At 42.1% G+C, this 23,171-nt stretch overlaps 1 protein-coding gene across 1 annotated transcript in view; it reads left to right on the top strand.

The window, feature by feature from the left end:
• The window catches only part of LOC146670506 (cadherin-22-like), a 49,081-nt gene that overhangs the window by 5,446 nt on the left and 20,464 nt on the right, over positions 1–23,171 (top strand). The window contains exon 2 of the mRNA XM_085407776.1: positions 22,092–22,386. Within this exon, the coding sequence (XP_085263902.1) occupies positions 22,092–22,386 (295 nt within the window). The remainder of the gene's footprint in view (positions 1–22,091; positions 22,387–23,171) is intronic.

Raw genomic sequence — 23,171 nt, 5'->3', positions numbered from 1 at the left:
GTTGACAAATTTGCTTTTTTTTCCACACTGTGGTTACTGCCAGTGAAGTCACTTTTCTAGTAAGATGGTCACTTACATGCAGTTGATCTGGAAGATTTTATCTGTGTATTTAGATAAATACCAGTTGTGTACTTTAATGATCTAAAACGCATGCATTTTCCTAGCTCTTTTTCAAAGCTCTGTGCGGTGATAAAAGGAAGGGAACTTGGGGAAAGAGAATTGCTGTAGAGCACAGGTAATCCTAAATGGCTGTTGTTAAAGGAAGTTGACAGGGGAAATGATACATTCTTCATCTACTCTGGGTTTTTCTTGGTAGTTTTTTTCTCTTCTATATTGACAAATGCTGTCAGAAGTAAATCCATTGTGAGGGTGAATGTGTACGAGGTGGACAATTTCTGCAGCGTGTGCACACATTCTATGCTCACTATAGTAACGTGTACAGTGTCAGTGTTGTCTTTATGTCTTTTCAATTTTCTCTGAACTTTGGGTCTATATCTGAGATGAGTTTTTGCATACTGTCTCAGCAAAAGTGATAAAGTGGTTGTTACAGTCCATGTCACACTTCAAGGTGCTTCTTATCCCGTTTTAATTCTTAACCCCAATTAAACAAATTGGCTTTTTTAAAATAAATATTTTTCTCATACATCATTTGTCTTTCTGAAAATTATTAATTTGATTTATGGTGTATCAAATTCTGTGTCTGATTTTGGTTGCAGCAGGTTTGTTGGACATAAAGTAAAATCCATTTAAATGGTAAAAATCAAAAGAGGCTTTTGCTTTTTTTTGATTTATCTGTTTTCTGATATTTTGTAATAATCAGAAATGTGTTTGAATAAAACACTGAGTTTTTTAAGTGAGTTTGTTTAAGCTTTAAGTGTTATCAAAACATTCTTGAACGATAACAAAAAATCATTTTAATTCATTTATTTGTTTATTTTATTTAATTAGATGATTTTCTTTTACTACTGAACAATCCCCTCACTAGTGTCTGCTTTACCACTGCCTTAGCTTGCATTTAGAGAGATTACAACTCAATGGTCTTTGAAATCCATCTATAAGATAAGAAAGTCATTGGAGAGACAGCTGATTATATTTCTTCTCTTTTGCTGTAACCTTTCTCTTGGACACATGCATATATACATACCAGGTTTATGTCACTTATCTGGTTTATTTATTTATTTTTAAATAAGGTCCTAAATTGTCTGTGTAGGTTCTCAGTCATCCAGGTCACGGTAATCTAAGGCACTTGAAAAGAAAAATGTCTGGACTTCCTTAAGTTTCTAGAAGATGTTTCACCTCTCATCCAAGAAGCTTCTTCACTTCTAAGAGCAATTGCTGGAGAGTCCCAGGTATTTAAGCCCTATGGGAGTTGCCCCTTAAAAGGACCGTTGACGCACTATTGACCATGTGCCACATCACATGAGCTAAGGTGTGAATAAGGGTGTGGGTCATTATCAGGAGAGGTTTCGGGTAAAACCTTGCCACACTCTAGCATGTGACTATTGAGATCAAATCATGCAAGATGTAAGTTGGCGTTAAGGCGCCTGGGAAGGGATCTCAAAACTAGATTATAGGTGGTAGACAGTTGGTGTTGTTAGCCACCCCTTCTGTTCATAGATGGTCATTCACAATGGACAAAGATGGCTTCTTTCACATCTCTTTCAAACCATCTGTCTTCTCCATCCAAAACGTGAACATTGATCGAAAGGTCCTAAATTATATTAACACATTATGACAATGTTTTCTCTTTGATGTCTAGATATTCATTCTCTGTTTCTGTCTAAGCTTCTGCAGGTTTGCCTCCGTAACTGTAATTCAGAACATCACTTTTACATTTTAACTTCTTTCTGCGACTTTTTTCTTCCTTTTTCCTAGTCCACTGTGCTACTATTTTCTATCCATTCTCATCGCAGGTTCTGTCCTTGGTATGTATCCTTCCTTCCCCATAGCTATCCCCACCTAGACTGTCTCTGATACCTTGTCACCTTCTTAACACTTTGAAGCTTTTAAGATCAGAAGCTTTACAAGCTGTAGTGAAATGTGGCATGCCTAGTCCAGATTACACAGACTTAAATATAAGACAATTTGCTTCGTCTTTGAAATCTTCAATAAACTAAAGCTTCAGTGCAGCTCACATTTTTCTATCTTCACTGTAATGAAAATGCTACTCCATGTCTATTCTATTCTATTCTATTCTATTTTGCTACTGAACACATTCGTTTAGTGTTAGCTTGTGCTTAAAATATGGTTTGGAGACAGTGACACTGACAAAAAGACAGAAGACCAAGTTGTAGTTGGAAGAGCTGACGATTTTCATTGGGAGTGACCAGGAGAGACAAGATTAGGAACGTATATATCAGAGGAAATGGTAAATTGACTGATTCTTATATAGCGCTTTTCTACTCTCCTCGAGCACTCAAGGCACATTTTAATATGCCACATTCACCCACTCATACAAACACTTTTTTCTATGCTGAAGTGCTTTCTATCGAACATTCACATACATTTATACTTCGATGGATGCATCAGAGAGATTAGGGTTAGTATCTTCCCCAAGGATATTTGGCATGCAGACTGGTACAGCCAGACCTTTAACCTTCCTATTCTTAGATGATGTGCTCTACCTCCTGAGCTACAGCCAGGAACAGCTATAGGTTGACCATTTTGGAGATGAAATTAGAGAAACAAGGCTGAGATGGTTTGGAGGTACGGGGGAGGGATAGTAGACAAAGGATCTTGAGTACACAGCTGTCACTCAGAAAGAAAAGAAGAAGACCACACAGAAGATTTATGGATGTAGTGAAGGAGGACATGCAAAAGGTTGGCTTGACAAATGAAGATGTTAGGGATAGGAGATTGAAGCAGATGATCTGCTGTGACTCTTAAAGGGGCCGACCAAAAGAAGAAGAAATAAAAGGGGTCGCCACAGCGTGTAGTTTTTTTTTTTTACACATTATTTTTATTGACAGTCCTGTATATTTTTTACAAAACATTTAGACCCCCAACAAGCACAGAGCAGGCTAGCACAGGCTAGCAAACAAAAAAAAGACATATCCCTTTGTGGTACAATCAGATTAAATAGGTGAATTACAGCAATGAAACATGGTACCAGAAATTATAATATTTTTCCATTTAAGTAAAGGTCCCATTTTTTCCAGTATTTCTCAAATTTATCGGCAGCCAGTCTTAGTGAAAAAGTCAGTCTCTCCATTGTGTAAATTTCCTTGATAATGCCTATCCAGTCCAAGAATGACGGTGGATCAGCGTTTAGCCATTTGCAAGTTATGGCTTTCTTTGCACCAGCCAATAATATCAATAAAAGATATTTGTCTGAATTCCTCAGTCCTTGTGGCAAATCATATAGATAAAACACAGTGAAATCAGGGGCCAAGTTCAAGCCCATCATGGTATTGACTTCTTTGATCACTACTAGCCAATAGGGGACAATCTTAGCACATTCCCAAAAAATATGAAAATGTCCTGCAGATACACCTCCACAGTTCCTCCAACACTGAGTCTTGTCGGGGTATTTACTTTGTTTACTCTTAGCATTAGGCGTGACAAAAAAACGCACAGCCTTACATATATTGAACCAGTTGTCGTCATGTATTATTATTTCAGCCTCTTTTTCCCATCTAGCTTTGATATACGTTGTGTCATTATTCCTACATGTGTGTAAACATTTGTATAATCTGGATATCTGTTTCTTTGGTGCATTCCCCTTACAAGAGTCAAGGAAGATTTTAACCAAGCCCGTGTCCTCCTCTTCTAGGAATTTTATGTTTCAAGGTTCAAGGTTCTTTATTTGTCACATGCATAGTTATACAAGTATAAGACACAGTGAAATGTAGCCTGACACGCTCCTTGACATGTGCAAAAATGGGGGGGGGTAGAGGAAGAACATATATATATATATATATATATATATATATATATATATATATATATATATATATATGTATATATATATATATATATATATATATATATATATATATATATATATGTATATATATATATATGTGTATATATATATATATATACATATATATATGTATATATATATATGTATGTCCCAGGACGGCAATGCTCAGTGGCTAGTGGATCTGAGGGCAGACCACAGCAACCTCCCCGAACAGGATCCAGTAACCATCACAGTGGCAGATATCCAAGAAAGGGTCTCCAGTATGAAGAGTTGGACAGCACCAGGGCCCGACATGGTTCACGCCTACTGGCTAAAGAAGCTGACTGCACTCCACGAGCGTCTAGCAGCACAAATGAACCAGCTGCTAGTTAACGAGAGACACCCGGAATGGCTAACCGAAGGTCGGACGGTCCTGATCCCCAAGGACCCCAAGAAGGGACCGGTCCCCTCCAACTACCGACCAATAACCTGCCTCAGTACTACATGGAAGCTCCTGTCAGGCATCATATCGGCTAAGATGAACAGGCACATGGGTCAATACATGAGCGGGACACAGAAAGGAATTGGCAAGAATACCAGAGGCGCAAAACACCAGCTACTGGTAGACAGAACAGTCAGCCGAGACTGCAAGACCAGACTGACCAACCTGTGCACTGCCTGGATTGATTACAAGAAGGCCTATGACTCAATGCCCCACAGCTGGATACTGGAATGCCTAGAATTGTACAAGATCAATGGGACCCTAAGAGCCTTCATCAGGAACTCAATGGGGATGTGGCGTACAACACTAGAGGCCAACTCCAAGCCCATAGCACAAGTCACCATCAAGTGCGGGATCTACCAAGGAGATGCTCTGTCCCCACTGCTGTTCTGCATAGGCCTGAACCCCCTCAGTGAGATCATTAACAAGACTGGCTACGGATACCGACTACGGAACGGAGCAGTTGTCAGCCACCTCCTGTACATGGATGACATCAAGCTGTATGCCAAGAGTGAACGAGACATCGATTCACTGATCCACACTACCAGGCTATACAGCAATGACATCGGAATGTCGTTCGGACTGGAGAAGTGTAGTCGGATGGTAACAAAGAGAGGGAAGGTAGTCAGAACTGAGGGGATTGAACTACCAGAAGGCAACATTGCAGACATAGAGGACAGTTACAAGTACCTGGGGATCCCGCAGGCAAATGGGAACCATGAAGAGGCCGCTAGAAAGGCTGCAACCACCAAGTACCTGCAGAGGGTCAGGCAAGTCCTGAGGAGTCAGCTGAATGGTAAGAACAAGATCCGGGCCATCAACACATACGCCCTGCCCGTGATCAGGTACCCTGCTGGGATAATAGGCTGGCCAAAGGAGGAGATAGAAGCCACTGACATAAAGACAAGAAAGCTCCTGACCATGCATGGAGGGTTTCACCCCAAGTCCAGCACCCTGAGGCTGTACGCTAAGCGGAAGGAAGGGGGCCGGGGACTGGTGAGTGTCAGCACCACAGTCCAGGATGAGACAAGGAACATCCAAGAATACATTGGGAAGATGGCCCCAACTGACCGAGTGCTCAGTGAATACCTCAGGCAGCAGAAACCCAAGAAAGAGGAGGGAGACGAGGAACCATCATGGAAGGACAGGCCCCTGCACGGTATGTACCACCGGCAGATAGAGGAGGTGGCTGATATCCAGAAATCCTACCAGTGGCTGGACAAAGCTGGACTGAAAGACAGCACAGAGGCACTAATCATGGCAGCACAAGAACAAGCTCTGAGCACAAGATCCATAGAGGCTGGGGTCTATCACACCAGGCAAGACCCCAGGTGCAGGCTGTGTAAAGATGCCCCAGAGACAATCCAGCACATAACAGCAGGGTGCAAGATGCTAGCAGGCAAGGCATACATGGAACGCCATAACCAAGTGGCCGGCATAGTGTACAGGAACATCTGTGCCGAGTATAACCTGGAAGTCCCGAGGTCAAAATGGGAGATGCCCCCAAGGGTGGTGGAGAATGACCGAGCTAAGATCCTGTGGGACTTCCAGATACAGACGGACAAAATGGTGGTGGCTAACCAACCGGACATAGTGGTGGTAGACAAACAGAAGAAGACGGCCGTAGTGATCGATGTAGCGGTTCCGAATGACAGCAATATCAGGAAGAAGGAACACGAGAAGCTGGAGAAATACCAAGGGCTCAGAGAAGAGCTGGAGAGGATGTGGAGGGTGAAGGTAACGGTGGTCCCCGTGGTAATCGGAGCACTAGGTGCGGTGACTCCCAAGCTAGGCGAGTGGCTCCAGCAGATCCCGGGAATAACATCGGAGATCTCTGTCCAGAAGAGCGCAGTCCTGGGAACAGCTAAGATACTGCGCAGGACCCTCAAGCTCCCAGGCCTCTGGTAGAGGACCCGAGCTTGAAGGATAAACCGCCCGCAGGGGCGTGCTGGGTGTTTTTTTTTTTATATATATATATATATATATATATATATATATATATATATATATATATATATATATATATATATTAGGGGTGCAACGATACACAAAATTCACGGTTCGGTTCGGTTCGATACTTTGGTGTCACGGTTCGATATTTTTTCGATACAAAAAATGTTCATGCCTTTTTAATTTGTCATTTATTAAAATTATAATTATATATTTTAACTCAAAAGTACAGTTTTTAAATTTAACCCTAACCCTTGTGCGTGTTTTTTATTTTGACAGCGAATGCGCACCTGCGGACCACTTATGTGCAGCCCTGGTTATTTAGCTCGTCATATTGCAGCCACAGAAATTCTTTTGTCCATGAAACCATAAAGCTGCACTTTCTTTTTGCCTTATAGTCTGATTTGTCATAACTTCTCCGTTTTGTGGTAAGCTTTTCTTTGGCTGTCACTTCTTCACACTGACCTGTCTTATTTGGCTCAGCAGAACTAAAATATATATCTGTCTGTGAAGGTCATCGTAGTCAAATATATATCCTGCTGCTTTTACACGCGCACTCACATAAGCTCAGCGATTCTCTGCGCGATCAACCTCTCACATGTTTAAGCTTGCTGCGGGAGATTTCACTTGTCATGTTTGCATAGTAAGCTACCAATTAATAAGACGATGTCAGAGGAATTGGTGCACAAATTATCATCACTCACAGATCAGTGCTGTCATTGCAAAGTGAAAGCAAAAAAACAAGCGCAAATTCAAACGCGATTCCAATATGTCACATATTGACAGTGGCTCACCGATGCCAATGACATAATTACCCAGCTACATTTCTGAAAGAATGCAAAAGCATTGACATATATTTCTCCTTCCTACAATAGCCCGACGGGCAGCATATTAAACATATAAGGAGAATCATGTGCTAACAGCTGTCTAAATGACTCGGCTAAAGTTAGTAGCATGCTTGCTTGTTTTTTTTCTGCTTCCACTTGTCTTTGCACTAGGATGATGTCGGCGTAAATGTGCAGTCATATTTGTCGTGTTCCCACTAGTGCTTTCAGGTTAATCTCGTTGAAATGACCTTAACGCCACAACACGGCAAATCTCCATTAACGAGCTACCGCCGATCGCCCCGTGCATGGGGCTAGACGGCCAACACGTTAACGAGCTAACTGCGCTAACACACTAGTTCCCACCCATGTAATTGAGCATTGCATGGCACATCCAACATACTGTTTTACTTTAGTGCATGACTCGCTTACCTTCAGGGTCATACGTCACATGAAAACCAAAATAATTCCAAACGCCAGATCTGAATGAGGGTGCGGAAGGTCCATGTTGCAAGGAGAGCTTAACTTCTGTCTCGCTAGCTTGCCCTGCGCTCTTCCTTCTGACGATGCTGTCTGTGTTGAGCGCTCAGTGAATCTGCGTTTGACTACTCCGCCTAGGCTGCACTGTCCAGCGCAGATCCACTGAGCGCTCAACACAGACAGCATCTTCAGAAGGAAAGTTGATAAAATAAATAAAAAATTTTGTATTGTTCGATACATATGCGTACCGAACCGAAAGCACTGTATCGAACGGTTCAATATCGATACGAATATCGTTGCACCCCTAATATATATATATATCTATATATATCTATATATATATATCTATATAAAAAAAAAAAAACACCCAGCACGCCCCTGCGGGCGGTTTATCCTTCAAGCTCGGGTCCTCTACCAGAGGCCTGGGAGCTTGAGGGTCCTGCGCAGTATCTTAGCTGTTCCCAGGACTGCGCTCTTCTGGACAGAGATCTCCGATGTTGTTCCCGGGATCTGCTGGAGCCACTCGCCTAGCTTGGGAGTCACCGCACCTAGTGCTCCGATTACCACGGGGACCACCGTTACCTTCACCCTCCACATCCTCTCGAGCTCTTCTCTGAGCCCTTGGTATTTCTCCAGCTTCTCGTGTTCCTTCTTCCTGATATTGCTGTCATTCGGAACCGCTACATCGATCACTACGGCCCTCTTCTTCTGTTTGTCTACCACCACTATGTCCGGTTGGTTAGCCACCACCATTTTGTCCGTCTGTATCTGGAAGTCCCACAGGATCTTAGCTCGGTCATTCTCCACCACCCTTGGGGGCATCTCCCATTTTGACCTCGGGACTTCCAGGTTATACTCGGCACAGATGTTCCTGTACACTATGCCGGCCACTTGGTTATGGCGTTCCATGTATGCCTTGCCTGCTAGCATCTTGCACCCTGCTGTTATGTGCTGGATTGTCTCTGGGGCATCTTTACACAGCCTGCACCTGGGGTCTTGCCTGGTGTGATAGACCCCAGCCTCTATGGATCTTGTGCTCAGAGCTTGTTCTTGTGCTGCCATGATTAGTGCCTCTGTGCTGTCTTTCAGTCCAGCTTTGTCCAGCCACTGGTAGGATTTCTGGATATCAGCCACCCCCTCTATCTGCCGGTGGTACATACCGTGCAGGGGCCTGTCCTTCCATGATGGTTCCTCGTCTCCCTCCTCTTTCTTGGGTTTCTGCTGCCTGAGGTATTCACTGAGCACTCGGTCAGTTGGGGCCATCTTCCCAATGTATTCTTGGATGTTCGTTGTCTCATCCTGGACTGTGGTGCTGACACTCACCAGTCCCCGGCCCCCTTCCTTCCGCTTAGCGTACAGCCTCAGGGTGCTGGACTTGGGGTGAAACCCTCCATGCATGGTAAGGAGCTTTCTTGTCTTTATGTCAGTGGCTTCTATCTCCTCCTTTGGCCAGCCTATTACCCCAGCAGGGTACCTGATCACGGGCAGGGCATAGGTGTTGATGGCCCGGATCTTGTTCTTACCATTCAGCTGACTCCTCAGGACTTGCCTGACCCTCTGCAGGTACTTGGTGGTTGCAGCTTTTCTAGCGGCCTCTTCATGGTTCCCATTCGCCTGCGGGATCCCCAGGTACTTGTAACTGTCCTCTATGTCTGCAATGTTGCCTTCTGGTAGTTCAATCCCCTCAGTTCTGACTACCTTCCCTCTCTTTGTTACCATCCGACTACACTTCTCCAGTCCGAACGACATTCCAATGTCATTGCTGTATAGCCTGGTAGTGTGGATCAGTGAATCGATGTCTCGTTCACTCTTGGCATACAGCTTGATGTCATCCATGTACAGGAGGTGGCTGACAACTGCTCCGTTCCGTAGTCGGTATCCGTAGCCAGTCTTGTTAATGATCTCACTGAGGGGGTTCAGGCCTATGCAGAACAGCAGTGGGGACAGAGCATCTCCTTGGTAGATCCCGCACTTGATGGTGACTTGTGCTATGGGCTTGGAGTTGGCCTCTAGTGTTGTACGCCACATCCCCATTGAGTTCCTGATGAAGGCTCTTAGGGTCCCATTGATCTTGTACAATTCTAGGCATTCCAGTATCCAGCTGTGGGGCATTGAGTCATAGGCCTTCTTGTAATCAATCCAGGCAGTGCACAGGTTGGTCAGTCTGGTCTTGCAGTCTCGGCTGACTGTTCTGTCTACCAGTAGCTGGTGTTTTGCGCCTCTGGTATTCTTGCCAATTCCTTTCTGTGTCCCGCTCATGTATTGACCCATGTGCCTGTTCATCTTAGCCGATATGATGCCTGACAGGAGCTTCCATGTAGTACTGAGGCAGGTTATTGGTCGGTAGTTGGAGGGGACCGGTCCCTTCTTGGGGTCCTTGGGGATCAGGACCGTCCGACCTTCGGTTAGCCATTCCGGGTGTCTCTCGTTAACTAGCAGCTGGTTCATTTGTGCTGCTAGACGCTCGTGGAGTGCAGTCAGCTTCTTTAGCCAGTAGGCGTGAACCATGTCGGGCCCTGGTGCTGTCCAACTCTTCATACTGGAGACCCTTTCTTGGATATCTGCCACTGTGATGGTTACTGGATCCTGTTCGGGGAGGTCGCTGTGGTCTGCCCTCAGATCCACTAGCCACTGAGCATTGCCGTTATGGGTTGCGTCCTTCTCCCATATGCTCTTCCAGTATTGCTCGGTCTCCAGCCTTGGTGGTGCTGTTCTCTTATTGTTCCCTTGCCACTGAGAGTACACCTTTGCTGGTTCTGTGGAGAACAGCTGGTTTATTCTCCTGCCTTCTATCTCTCTGGTGTACCTTCTCAAGCGGCTGGCCAAGGCTGTGAGTCTTTGCTTGGCAGTTTCTAAGGCCTCAGGTATGGACAGCTTGCTGTATTTCTTATGCACCTTCTTTGTCGCACCTTTCTGCAACTCCGTTAGTTGGCTAACCTCCCTCCGTGCTACTTTGATCTTGCCCTCTAGCCTCCTTCTCCATGGAGGGTACTGCCCCTTGTGGCTGTTCAACTTGTAGCCAAGCATCTCACTGATCACTGCTGCCGTATTGTAGATCAGCTTGTTAGTGTCGGTAATCGTGGTTGTAGGTATCGTCCGTAGTGCTGCATTAACATCATCTAGCAGACCTTCTGAGGGTACTTCACGTAATCTTGGTAACCGGCTACGGGGGATCCAGGTTTCAAGCTTGGCCATGATCCTATCTTTCAGGTCAGTTCCTCTCGCACTTAACGATCCTTCTCCTATCGCACTTGGGGCTATGTACCCAATCTCGGGTGGGGGTGATGATATCGCCCCCCTGACCTGGCGTCCTGACTCCTTCTTGCCGTAGCATTTGTGTTGTACCTTGTCAATCTCTAGCTGTGAGAGCAGTCCCTTCTTTCGAATGTTGGAACACTGAGCTACTAGTTGTTTCGCCGTCATTGTGGATGTTGGGTATCGAAGAATCCATAGGTCCCTCAGCCTATTCATGTAGCCCCTTCCGCCAGGGTTACTTGCGTAGTAGCATTCCAACAACGCCCTGTTTTCGTCTCTTGCCCACCGATGCCTTCTTGTATATATATATATATATATATATATATATATACATATATATATATATATATATATATAATCGTAATGGTGCCTCAGCTGGAGGTATCTAAAGAAATCCTGTCTTTCCAAGTAAGAACTTCTCTGGAGTTGCTGGTAGTCTTTTAGTACATTTTTATCTGTAATCTTCCAGTAGCCTGTTATACCCTTATGTGACCACTGTATAAATCTCTTATCCATGTTTGCAGGTGCAAAATCCGAATCATAAGCAGGCCATCGTAACGTCCGGGCACTTTTTTTAGTTTTCTCATATTTGAGTATCCTATGCCATATTTCTATGGGCACTTTCTTTAGTGCCGGGAGCAGGTCTGCATCTATATGTCTTTTAATGAGTGGTTGATCTCCAAGCAGTGATTGAAGTGGGGTCTCACAGTAGGATTGATATATCTCCTTCCATTTAGCCTTACACATTAGATCACACCACCCAATCATCACTTGTAACTGTGCAGCCCTATAATAGTCCTCAAGACACGGCAGAGTGAGTCCACCTTTGTCCATTTGCAGTTGTAACGTCTGAAATTTTATTCTTGGTTTTTGTTTGGCCCAAATAAAATTAGAGATCATCCTATTCCAATCGTTAAATTGCTTGGAGGGTAGGTGTATAGGCAGCGCCTTGAACAAATAGAGAAGCTTTGGCAAAAGATTCATTTTTATTATATCTATCCGATTATGCATATTCATTGGCAATAAATACCAGCGCTGTAGGTCTGCCTTAATTTCTGATGTCAGTGGGACATAATTGCATTCGTAGAGGTCGGATAGATCCGTGGGTATATGGATTCCTAGATATTTTATAGAGGTGTTACTCCAGTTAAACTTGGCTATCTTTTGAATGTCTTGTGATGGGCGGTAATTATATAAGAGAATCTGAGTTTTCTGTAAATTTAATTTATATCCGGAATATATGCCAAATTTTTTCAATAATGAAAAAAGATTAGGCAGACTGATTTCCGGGTTAGTTAGCGTTATGAGAACATCGTCAGCATACAGACCATCTTTATGCATTATATTGTTAATTAGTACACCTCTAATGTCTTTAGATTCCCTGATAGCTTGCGCCAGGGGCTCAATGAATAGCGCAAAGATAGTGGCACTGAGATGGCATCCATGACGGCAGCCTCTTTCTAGTTGTAGTGTATCTGTTAAATCACCATTAATTTTAATCCTGGCAGTGGGTGAGTTATATAGAGACTGTAAGCATCTGATGATTTGGCTGTTAAAACCGAATCTCTCTAAGGCCAAATAAAGATAATTCCAGCACACAGAGTCAAACGCCTTTTCAGCATCAAGACTAACAGCTACTGATTCGATATTTTTCATTTTATTTATTAGATGGAGAGCCCGCCTCACATTATCATGAGTTTGCCTATTTCGAACAAAACCTGTTTGATCTGTATCCATTAGTTCTGAAGTTATAAATTCCAACTGTTTAGCTAATATTGTTGCAAATATCCTACAGTCGATATTCAAGACTGATACGGGTCTATAGGAACCACATTCCGTTCTATTTTTACCCGGTTTGGGAATTGCTGAAATAACTGCTCGTTTCCAGGATGGTGGTATCTCACCCCCTGTAAGCACATGGTTAAAGCAATCCCTCAGCAGAGGGGTTACTAGATCTCTGAAATGTTTATACCACTCTGCCGGGTAGCCATCCTCACCGGCCATCTTATTACCTTTCAATTTTGAAATGGCCTTGTTAATCTCCTCCGCAGTTATTGTTTGTGTTAATCTTTTATTTTGTTCTGTTCCTATCGACGGTAAATCAAGTGAAGAAAGAAATACATTAACAGAGGGCACATCTATCCTGTGTGGTTCTGCGTACAGTCGGGTATAATAGGTCAGAAAAGATTCTTTTATGCTTTTCATGTCATGACATATCTTATCATTTGCTGGGTTTTTAATTTTCTGAATAAATCTGTCAGCCTGCTGTTTCCGTATCCTCCAAGCAAGGAGTCTCTTAGATTTGGGACCATTTTCATAATAATTCTGCTTAATGAATTTAGCCCTTTTTTCTATTTGGTCATCATATAACCTATTTAATATCTGTTGTATTTCTTTAATTTGTGATAACGTGTCATCATTGTTACTTTTCATATGTTCTGATTCTAGGTGTTTCAGTAGTAAGGTCTTTTAGATACTTCTGTTTTTCCTTTTTTTGTATGAGGACCACAAAATTAGCTTCCCTCTAAGAACTGCCTTCGCTGCATCCCATAAAATACTAGGAGAAACATCACCATTGTTATTGTAGTCCATGTATTCCTTAAATTCTTATTTTACAAACTTTTCAAATTCTACATCATTTAGTAGACTAGTATTAAGCCTCCATAAAGTCTCTTTGCGATCTGAATCCAAATGGAGTGTCAGGTACACCCCTGCATGGTCCGAAATATCTCTCACCCTTATATCACAATTTATAATTCTATGCTTATCAAAGTGTGACATAAAAAAAATAGTCCAGTCTTGAATACATATGGTGGGAATGTAAAAAAAAAAGTATATTTCTTTTCCAGTGAGTGTGCATCCCTCCACACGTCAACCAACCCCAATTCCTTAAGCATTCTTTTAACATATACTGCTTCTGGTTGTAACAATTTAGTTTTGCTGGACGTGTCCAGAAACGGATTCAAGTGAATATTCCAATCTCCACCGCATATTAATATGCCTGATGTTTCTGTTGCAATTAATTCCGAAAGGGTCCTGATTACATGTTTATCAGTCCCTGGTGGTCTGTACACGTTAAACAATGTAACTTCCTTGTGATCTATGTACCCTTTAACCAGTATATAACGCCCCTCCTTATCTCTGATTTGTGAGGAAAGTTGGAAATGTACTTTGTCACACAATAAGATGGCCACTCCTCTAGAATGTTTTTTTATATGCAAGGAATAATACACATTTTTAAACCCCATTTTACACAATTTTTTGTGCTCGATGGCAAAAAGATGTGTTTCTTGCCAGTAAATAATATCTTGTTTTTCTCGCTTCATTTTAGCAAGAGCTTTGTTTCTTTTAATGGGGTTATGTAAACCATTAACATTAACTGTAATTACCTTATATTGTTGTCTGATCTCCATCAGCAAAAGGAAAATACACAATACCTGTAAATCTGTGCTCTGTGCTCTGTGCTCTGAAAAGAAAAGGGGGTCTACAGAACAAAGGAACAACGTACCTGAACAAATAACATATATGACTTCCAATTATGAAGTGTACGTCCAACTTCAAAACAAAGAGGAGAGTCCCTAAAGTCCCAGAGAGCCCCTCGTAGTGCTGCTTGGTGAGCTCCGCTCATCATAGCAGCGCTCTTGGAGAAAGCTGTTAGCATCCCAAACTGCGGTCAAACCTATCACTCTTATTTTACACAGGAAAACTGCAGTCTTAAGTGCGGAAAAAATTTTTTTAGGTTTTACTATCCATGCACTTGAATCTCTGGAGCTTTTCCTGGATGTATTTCAGGGCGATTGTGGCTCAAGAGTTAGGTGTTTGTCTTGTAATTGGAAGGTTGCTGTTTCGAGCCCCGGCTCGGACAGTCTCGGTCATTGTGTCCTTGGGCAAGACACTTCACCTACCGCCTACTGGTGATGGCCAGAGGGGCCGATGGCGCAATATGGCAGCCTCGCCTCTGTCAGTCTGCCCCAGGGCAGCTGTGGCTACAACTGTAGCTTGCCTCCACTAGTGTATGAATGTGAGAGTGAATGAATAGTGGAATTGTAAAGCGCTTTGAGGGGTCCGAAAAGCGCTATATAAATGCAATCCATTATTATTATTATTTCATCCGTTCCTCCCGGGTCCGCCGCGGCGCTCCGCTTGCGCTTTCCCATCAACTTCCTCTTCTCCAGGTCGTCGGCTGCGTCTTGCGCGTTGTTGTAAATCACGGGCCCGTTTTCATAAAACACACGCAGTCTCGACGGATACAGTGTTTGGAAGCGGAGCCCCTTCTCTTTTAAAATCCTCCTGATCGTGTTGTATGCTTTGCGTTTCGCTAAAATGTCACTAGGATAGTCTTGGTCGAAATACACACGTCTGCCCTTCAGCAGTATTTCTTTTTTGGTCCACGCAGACCGGAGAACCAAGTCCTTGGTGTTGTATTCCAAAAAATGAATCACGACGGACCTGGGGTTGGAGCCCGGAGGTGGCTTGGGGCCGAGTGAGCGGTGGCACCGCTGTATGCCCAGATTGATGTCGGGGAGGGACAGTTCATTCTTTATAAAATTTTCCATGAATTCGAGCATGTTGTCCCCTTCTTCACCCTCTGGTATCCCGTGAACACGTATGTTATTCCTGCGAGACCGGGCTTCCAGGTCGGACAGACGTGTCTGGAGGTCTTCTTGTAACTGGAGAGTATGGCCGAGCCCATCTTTAAGGTCGACTGTGACCTCCTCAACCTCGGTTACTCTCTGTTCGACCTCCTCGATCCTGCTTCTTACCTCTTTCATGTCCGTGACAATTTCGTTGAACCGTTGCCCCACTTCTTTCCTAAACTCCGACATTTCTGTTTTCACAAGTCCAGTTTTTTCCGCTATTTCACTTTTTAAATTATCCTGGACTTTTTTAAGCTCAGCAAGAATGCTAGCTTCAATTGCCTCCATAGCTCCGAGTAGCTGTAGCTTGCTAGCACCGTCAACTTCTTTCGGTGAAAAAACTCCTTCCTCCGCACTTTCTTGCCGAATTCCTCTTGTCTTTCTCTTGTTACCCCCTGGCATACTACTATGAATATTCTTAGTTGTGTTATAATATGTCCGTTTTCAAGGGGTAACCGCCCGGGAGCTGAAAGATTATGCTGCAACCAGCTTCCCCACCATCTGGAAGTCCCCAGTTTCACATGTTTGATCTGGTAGATTTGTACACCAGATGCCCCTCCAACCTCATAAAAACTTAAAATAGCTGACTAAATGTGAAGGAAACTTTCAGTCACTGCATGTGAGTCATATGTCATCCCCTTCAGTAGGTTAGCCTATAGTGACAGCTAGACACTTTGTTATGACCTAAAGGTGAGTCTGACAAGACATCAACAACCTCACTGTCCTCTTAGTCAACCCACAGGCCTGCACTGTAAATCCTAAAGCATGGCTGACTCTTGCTAGCATCAAGTTTAGCATAAAGCCAGAAACCAAATTAATGTTTAGCTGCAGTGATAGGATGATATATTTTTTAGTAAGTTTATAGAAAGGGTTCAGATAATTGGTATTGTAGTTTATATCCCTACATTATATTTACTTTGGAAATTTGGTCATTGTGTAATGACCAATAATCCTTCTTTTACATTTTTTAAAGGAACCTAATATTTTGACATGAACAAAGTGTTATTAATAAAAAAAAAACTCCAATCCCACTTTTGACGGCTGTAAATTTCCTGATTAATTGAATAATCAGACCGATCATGTCTTGAAGACCTCATATTGCCCCAATAGAGCACTTTGCTCTACACTGCAGGCTTACTTGTGGTTCCATTCTTCCAGTAGAATGGGAGAGTGTTTAGCTTAGAGGCGCCTCTCTTTTGTGGAACGAGCTCCCAGGTTGGATTCAGGAGAGAGTAACCTTTTCTACTTTTAAGATTAGCTTAATTCCTTTTTGAAAAACCATATTGTTATGGCTGTATCAGGTGATCCTGAGTCCCCACTTAGTTATGGGAGCTTCCGATGATGAGTGTCTTCTTTGCTCAAGTTTTTTCATTCACTCATGTTTATGCACCAATCATTAATTTAATCATTAGTTATTATTAATTTTTTGCTCTCTTCCACAGTATGTCTTTTGTCCTGTCATCCTCCCCTCACCCCAACTGGTCATGGCAGATGGCTGTCCCTCCCTGAGCATGGTTTTGATGGAGGTTTCTTTCTGTTAAAATTTTGTTTTTTCTTCTCACTGTCTCCAAATGCTAGTTTATAGAGATGTCTGATTATTGCACGGTCTTTTCCTTACAATATAAAGTAGCTTCAGGCAACAGTTGTTGTGATTTGGTGCTATTTAAATAAAACTGAATTCAATTGAATTGAAATGTGGAAAAGAAGTGCACTGCCCATGGGGGGGAAAAAAATACAAACCCTACATTTTCCACAGCATAAAAGTCTTCTCTGTTGTGCTATGTCCTCAGTATGTCCAAAATGCTCATAGCTTCATCAGCTTTATATTAACTAATTGAAGGGAATTAGACTACCGGTGTGATTTCCATATGCTAGTATGGACTAGTGAAAATCTACAAGGAAGCTACACAGTTTGATAATTAGCTTTCTACAGTGAAGCAATGACATCAAAGAGTAGAGTTCCTTTAGTACTGATTTGAAATATATGTTGTTTTTCTTGGTGTGTATTAGTATTTTTTGATAATGTCTATACCAGTGACCTAGCCAATAAAAGAAATAGCACACCTTGTCCAAATGTGGAGAATCTATTTCCCCCCAAAAGTGTCAGGAATATCGTTTAAAGATTTTAGGAAAAAACATCTATAATGTCATGCTCAGCAGGTGTACAGGATGTGCGTCTTTCCCATCTTCTTCTTTGAAATTTGTTGTGCACTTTTGCACCCCCGGTTATTTTTTGTGAGTGACATCCTGACTCTGACCTTTAGTTTGCAGAGAACAACTTAGCTAAGCGTAGTGCATGTGTGTGTGTCTGTGTGTGTGTTTTTCAAGCTGCCAACTTGAATCACTCCAGTGAGGATAGACTGACAGAAGGATGGGTATAGCCAGCCTGAGGGGAGAGAAATTGCATCATTCCTCCAGAATGATGATCCATGTATGTGTGTGTGTGTGTGTGTGTGTGTGTGTGTGTGTGTGTGTGCCCCCACATGAGTGTATGTTTGTTCGTGTCTATGTGTGCAAGAAAAAAGGAAAAAAAAGCTCATAGGACTTCTTTATAACATCTTATAATCATCTAGGGTTCCCCCTCCTAGGACCTGGCATCCACATATGTGGACATCTCATTTTGGGTTATTTAGACCAAAATACTCAATTTTGCTCTACAAGGGCCTGATATCGACTTACGAGGACATTATACTGCCTATGATCTATCGAAATTTTAAACAAATGTCCTCATATGTGGCTCTTATTTTTCTTAGAAACAAAAATCAGGTATAAATAAAAATCCAGTAATTCTTTGTTTATACATTCATCTGGCCCCAATCAGCCCAAATATCAAAGAGAAATTAAAAATGCATGCCGTGGAAGAGTTCGGGTCTTAGGAGGTTAAGCAACCTTGGTGATGTAAATAAGTCTCTGCACCTAATTGATGTAGAAAAATTATGCTTTTAAAAATCTTTTTGACATAGTAAACCTAAACCAAACCAAGCAATATTTTTACCTAAACTTAACCAGACAGAGAATTTAGACTGAAGTGAACACTGAGAGAATGTAAAGCCTAAGTTTGATTTTAAACTGGATTTTAATTCTAGACTCTGAGAGCGTGTCCACATGTAAAATAATGTACTCTGATATTAGCCACTTTTAGACATTTCAAAGTCCTGTTGTAAGAAACATTCTAAGCTAATGTACGTAACAATCCCAGGTACAGTGAGGGAAATAATTATTTGATCATCTGCGGAATTTGTAAGTTCCCTCACTTGCAAAGAAACGAAATTTATGATAGTTTAATTTTAGTATAAAAAGACAAAATATCAACCATGCACCACACGGGTTAAAGTCAATAAATAAATAAATCGTGGTTTTTTTTGTTTGCTTGTTTTTCATTCCAACTTCTGCAATGCTATGGACCAGAGAGCTGTCAAAGGACATCAGGGACAAAACTGTCCCTGCATGTTTTGTCCCAGTCAGGGACAAAACATGCAGGGACTGTGTAGGCTTGTGTTATCGCCTACACAAACAGCTTTTTAGCAATCAGTAGACCACCATCGGTGACGGATTGAAATCTTGCAGCGCCCACAAGTTCCTCCCTGCTCAAGAAGGCACAGATAGAGGCTGGTCTTAAGTTTGCCAGTGAGCATCTAAATGATTCAGAATATATTTTGGAGAAAGTGTTGTGGTCAGATGAAGCCAAAATCAAGCTGTTTGTCATCAGTTTGACCTTGTGTATTTAAAGAAAGAAAAACGCTAAGTATGACCCACAGAAGATCATCACCACATTCAACCACCAAGGTGGAAACATTTCAAGATGAGCCTACCGGACAATTTCACTGCATTGAGGGGTTAGGGGATGGGGCAATGTAAAATCTTGGAGGAGAATCTCCTTCCCTAAGACAAAACAATGAAAGCTGGTCTTCTAGAATAGAATGACCCAAAGCATACTGCCAGGCAACGAAAGAGAGGTAAAAGAAGAAGTGCAACGAAGAAGTTTTAAGGTCATGGAGTGGCCTGGCCAGTCTCCAGAACTCAATCCTATACAAAATCTGTGGAGGGAGCTGAAGCTTTGAGTTCCCAAGTGACAGCCAAGAAAGGGGTTAAGAGTTAAGGGAGCCAAGAGAGATCCATTTAGTCAAGAGATGGAGAGTGTGATTTTGCCATGTTACCTTCTTACCATTTTTTCCCCTATTTGTCACATTTTATAAAGAGTAAACACTGTGGTTTCAGGAATTCTGACATAGGTCATTATAAAAATGCTTTCATGGTTTGTTTGTTTTTTAGATTTAATTGCAGGACTTGTTGTGCCAACATTTGTGGAACTGAATGAACACAAGATGGCAACACTTCACACATGCATTTCTCTCCTGAGATTCTAATTTAGAAATTCAGGAGGAGGTTTAGTCTGGAGGAAACATATCAAGTGGTGGAAGCGTGTGCTCACTTTTATTGGATAACTTTCACAGTCTGGACCAATGAAACTTTTATTTTCCTTTTTTTTCTTTTTTATTATAACTGAAATATTGATACCGCCAAAGTATCCAGCAGTATATTTCCACTGACTGTCCATGTATTTGTCTTCAGGAAGATTCAGAATGGGGAGAATAGGCAAAAACAGACAGATAAAAAAGAAGGAGAAAATGGATGATGGAAGCAATATCAAGGCACAGGCTTGCATTATTCCTCGGTTTTACGACAAATACTTAATGAAAATCCCTGCAAGGGTGATAGAGGCCTGTATTTAATTAAGCCTTTATAAAAAATTAACCAGGGAGGCCAGGGCGATTTCCCCTCTCCTCTGGTCTGTTGAGTAGATTGAACCACAGTTACACTGCATAGACAGCTCTGAATTATAATTTTAGATAGAAGGTGAGTGAGAGGGAGAGGGAGCAGGAGCAAGCAGGTCTAATGCTCACTAAAGAGCCAAAGGGGAGTTTAGGATGGGGGACCAATGCATCTCCTATTGCTACCCCTGGAATGTCTTCTAATCACATTAGGGGAAACTATAGCTCTGATTTATAAGGGCTCTTTTAAGTTCACTTTTCAGCCACAGCACCTCCATGTCTCTACATTTAAGAGTCTTTGAATGACTTTGATCTCCTAATTTGGGCGTCACATCCTGTGAAGGGCACAATGTGCAGAAAAGGTGTAAATCATCACAGGAACTCTGGTGTCTTTTTTTTCACCACACTGATGATGGCTAGTCTGCAGGGAGTAGTTAGAAGGACTTGAATTGGATTTACCACCCTAAGAGAAGAAAAGTCAATGGATGAATAAAATACACATATTTCTTATGGTCATGGTTGATGACCAAATATCATTTGGGGGTTGTCCATTTTTAACCCTTTTCTCAGCAGTTAAAACAAAATCATAAAAATAAGATACCTGGCAAATATGTGACAGAATAATCTCAACTTGGACAAGGATCACTTCAGATATTTTTTCTAAACTTTCAACAGTTTCTAATACTTTGAGGTGTCATCGAGTGTGGTGTGTCAGCCATGTGATAACAAGTGCTTAAACAGGACTGTAATCCCTGTCGTGGTTCAAGCACAGTTTTGCAGTTTGATTTGGTTGGCCCCGATCGTCAGACTGCTAGGACGGGGTGAGCAGATTTTGCCTGAGGTTCACAGATAGCTTTGTTGTCTGTATCAAAATGTTCAGTTAAAGTAGAAAGGTTTGAATTAGCCTGCGTTCAAATGCACTCCAACAAAACAGTACTTGATTGCAATCTGAATAAATTAATACAACACTCGTAAAGTAATAGCTAATAAAAGGAAAACAACAGCAGTAGCAAGTTCATTACATTAAAGTGGATTTCTTTTCAACTCAGAGTTTTTAATATATAAATAAATGTAATATTTACATATTAAAAAGTTAATCAGTTTTTGTGTTTTAAACAAATTATGACTTTTATAAGCATTCAGCTAACATTGAATGGTACCCAAATCATTCAGGTTTGGGTACTAACAATGACTATTAGTGCCCAAACCTTAATAGAACCTTAATAGAAAACTATACTTTTGATAATATAACTAGTTGTTATGGAGAAAACAAAATAAACATTGATTCAATGAATTATTGTCGATCGTGGCTCAAGAGTTGGGAGTTCGCCTTGTAATCGGAAGGTTGCCGGTTCGAGCCCCGGCTTGGACAGTCTTGGTCGGTGTGTCCTTGGGCAAGACACTTCACCCATTGCCTACTGGTGGTGGTTAGAGGGCCCGGTGGCGCCAGTGTCCGGCAGCCTCGCCTCTGTCAGTGCGCCCCAGGGTGGCTGTGGCTACACTGTAGCTTGCCATCACCTGTGTGTGAATGGGTGGATGACTGAATGTGTAAAGCGCTTTGGGGTCCTTAGGGACTAGTAAAGCGCTATACAAATACAGGCCATGTACCATTTACCATCATCAATATGCAACTTGATCATGACACTAACAAAACATTTTTTAGAAATTTTACGGTACGTACCACATTGCATAGTCGTAAAAGATGGAATGCATGTGTGTGTTTTATTGAAGTCATCATTCTCAAAACTGCTCTGTTTTTTTTTACAGATCCATACAGACTCTGATGATGGTGAGGGCAACATCAAATATACTATCTCTGGAGAAGGAGCTGGATCCATCTTCATCATTGATGAGCTTACAGGAGACATACATGCCACAGAGAGACTAGACCGAGAGGAAAAGGCTTTTTACACTCTTAGGGCTCAGGCCCGGGACCGGCTCTCTAATGATCCCCTTGAGCCAGAGTCAGAGTTTGTCATCAAGGTCCAGGACATCAATGACAGTGAACCCAAGTTCTTGGAAGGACCCTATATTGGCAGCGTGGCAGAGTTGTCACCCATAGGTAAGCTGGAAAATGTCTAGCGCAGTCAGACAAGAACCATTTGGATAACTGTTTGAGGCTCTGTACATAGCAAAGCCCAAGGGTGCCTGTAATGTATGGAATTGCAAGTTTTACTGCAGCTATTTTCATGATACATAAGTAGGGTGTGTGAGCTTTTTTTATGGGCTCAAGGGAAGGCGTAAAGTGCCAGAAAGAGCAATATGTTAAAATTCTCCTCCACAAGAGAGATGGATATATGAAAAAGCAGACATGTAAGATAGCTATGTTAAATGAAAATGGATTTGGAGTCACTGAATTTACTCTCGATAGTAGGAAGTAGAAAATGAAAGAAACAGTGCAGGCATATAAAGAAAGTAGAGGCAAACAAATTGCATTACTCCCAGATAAGCTGTGTTCTAACACTGTTTTGAGGCAAATGATAAAAGGAAGAACAAGAGGGAAAGAGCAACATAGGAACAGTGCTCCAGGAGTGCGGTTTATGGAGAGAGTACACTGTCAGTAAAAATGACACTACAATACTTTAAATCCTAACGTGTTTTTATTGTGACTGAGTATATTAGCAGCAATCCATGGCTGCTTCAAACTATTTGCAAAATGGAAAAGACAGGTGAATGAGGGTGTCAAGGGCTTCATTAGCGTGGTATTAATGTCAAAGACAGCTGATATTCAATAGACAAAATTTTGTTTAGCTGCTAAGCAATATCACCATATTTACTCCAAAGGGTTTGTGCGATACGGGTATATGCGTCCGTGTGTTTGTGTGTGTGTGATCATGCATATGCAGT

The sequence above is a fragment of the Rhamphochromis longiceps genome, linkage group LG5 (genome assembly GCF_057381845.1).
Source record: "Rhamphochromis longiceps isolate RC_006_pf linkage group LG5, R_longiceps_female_GT1.1, whole genome shotgun sequence".
NCBI lineage: Eukaryota > Metazoa > Chordata > Actinopteri > Cichliformes > Cichlidae > Rhamphochromis > Rhamphochromis longiceps.
This window is presented reverse-complemented; position numbering and strand designations above follow the sequence as displayed.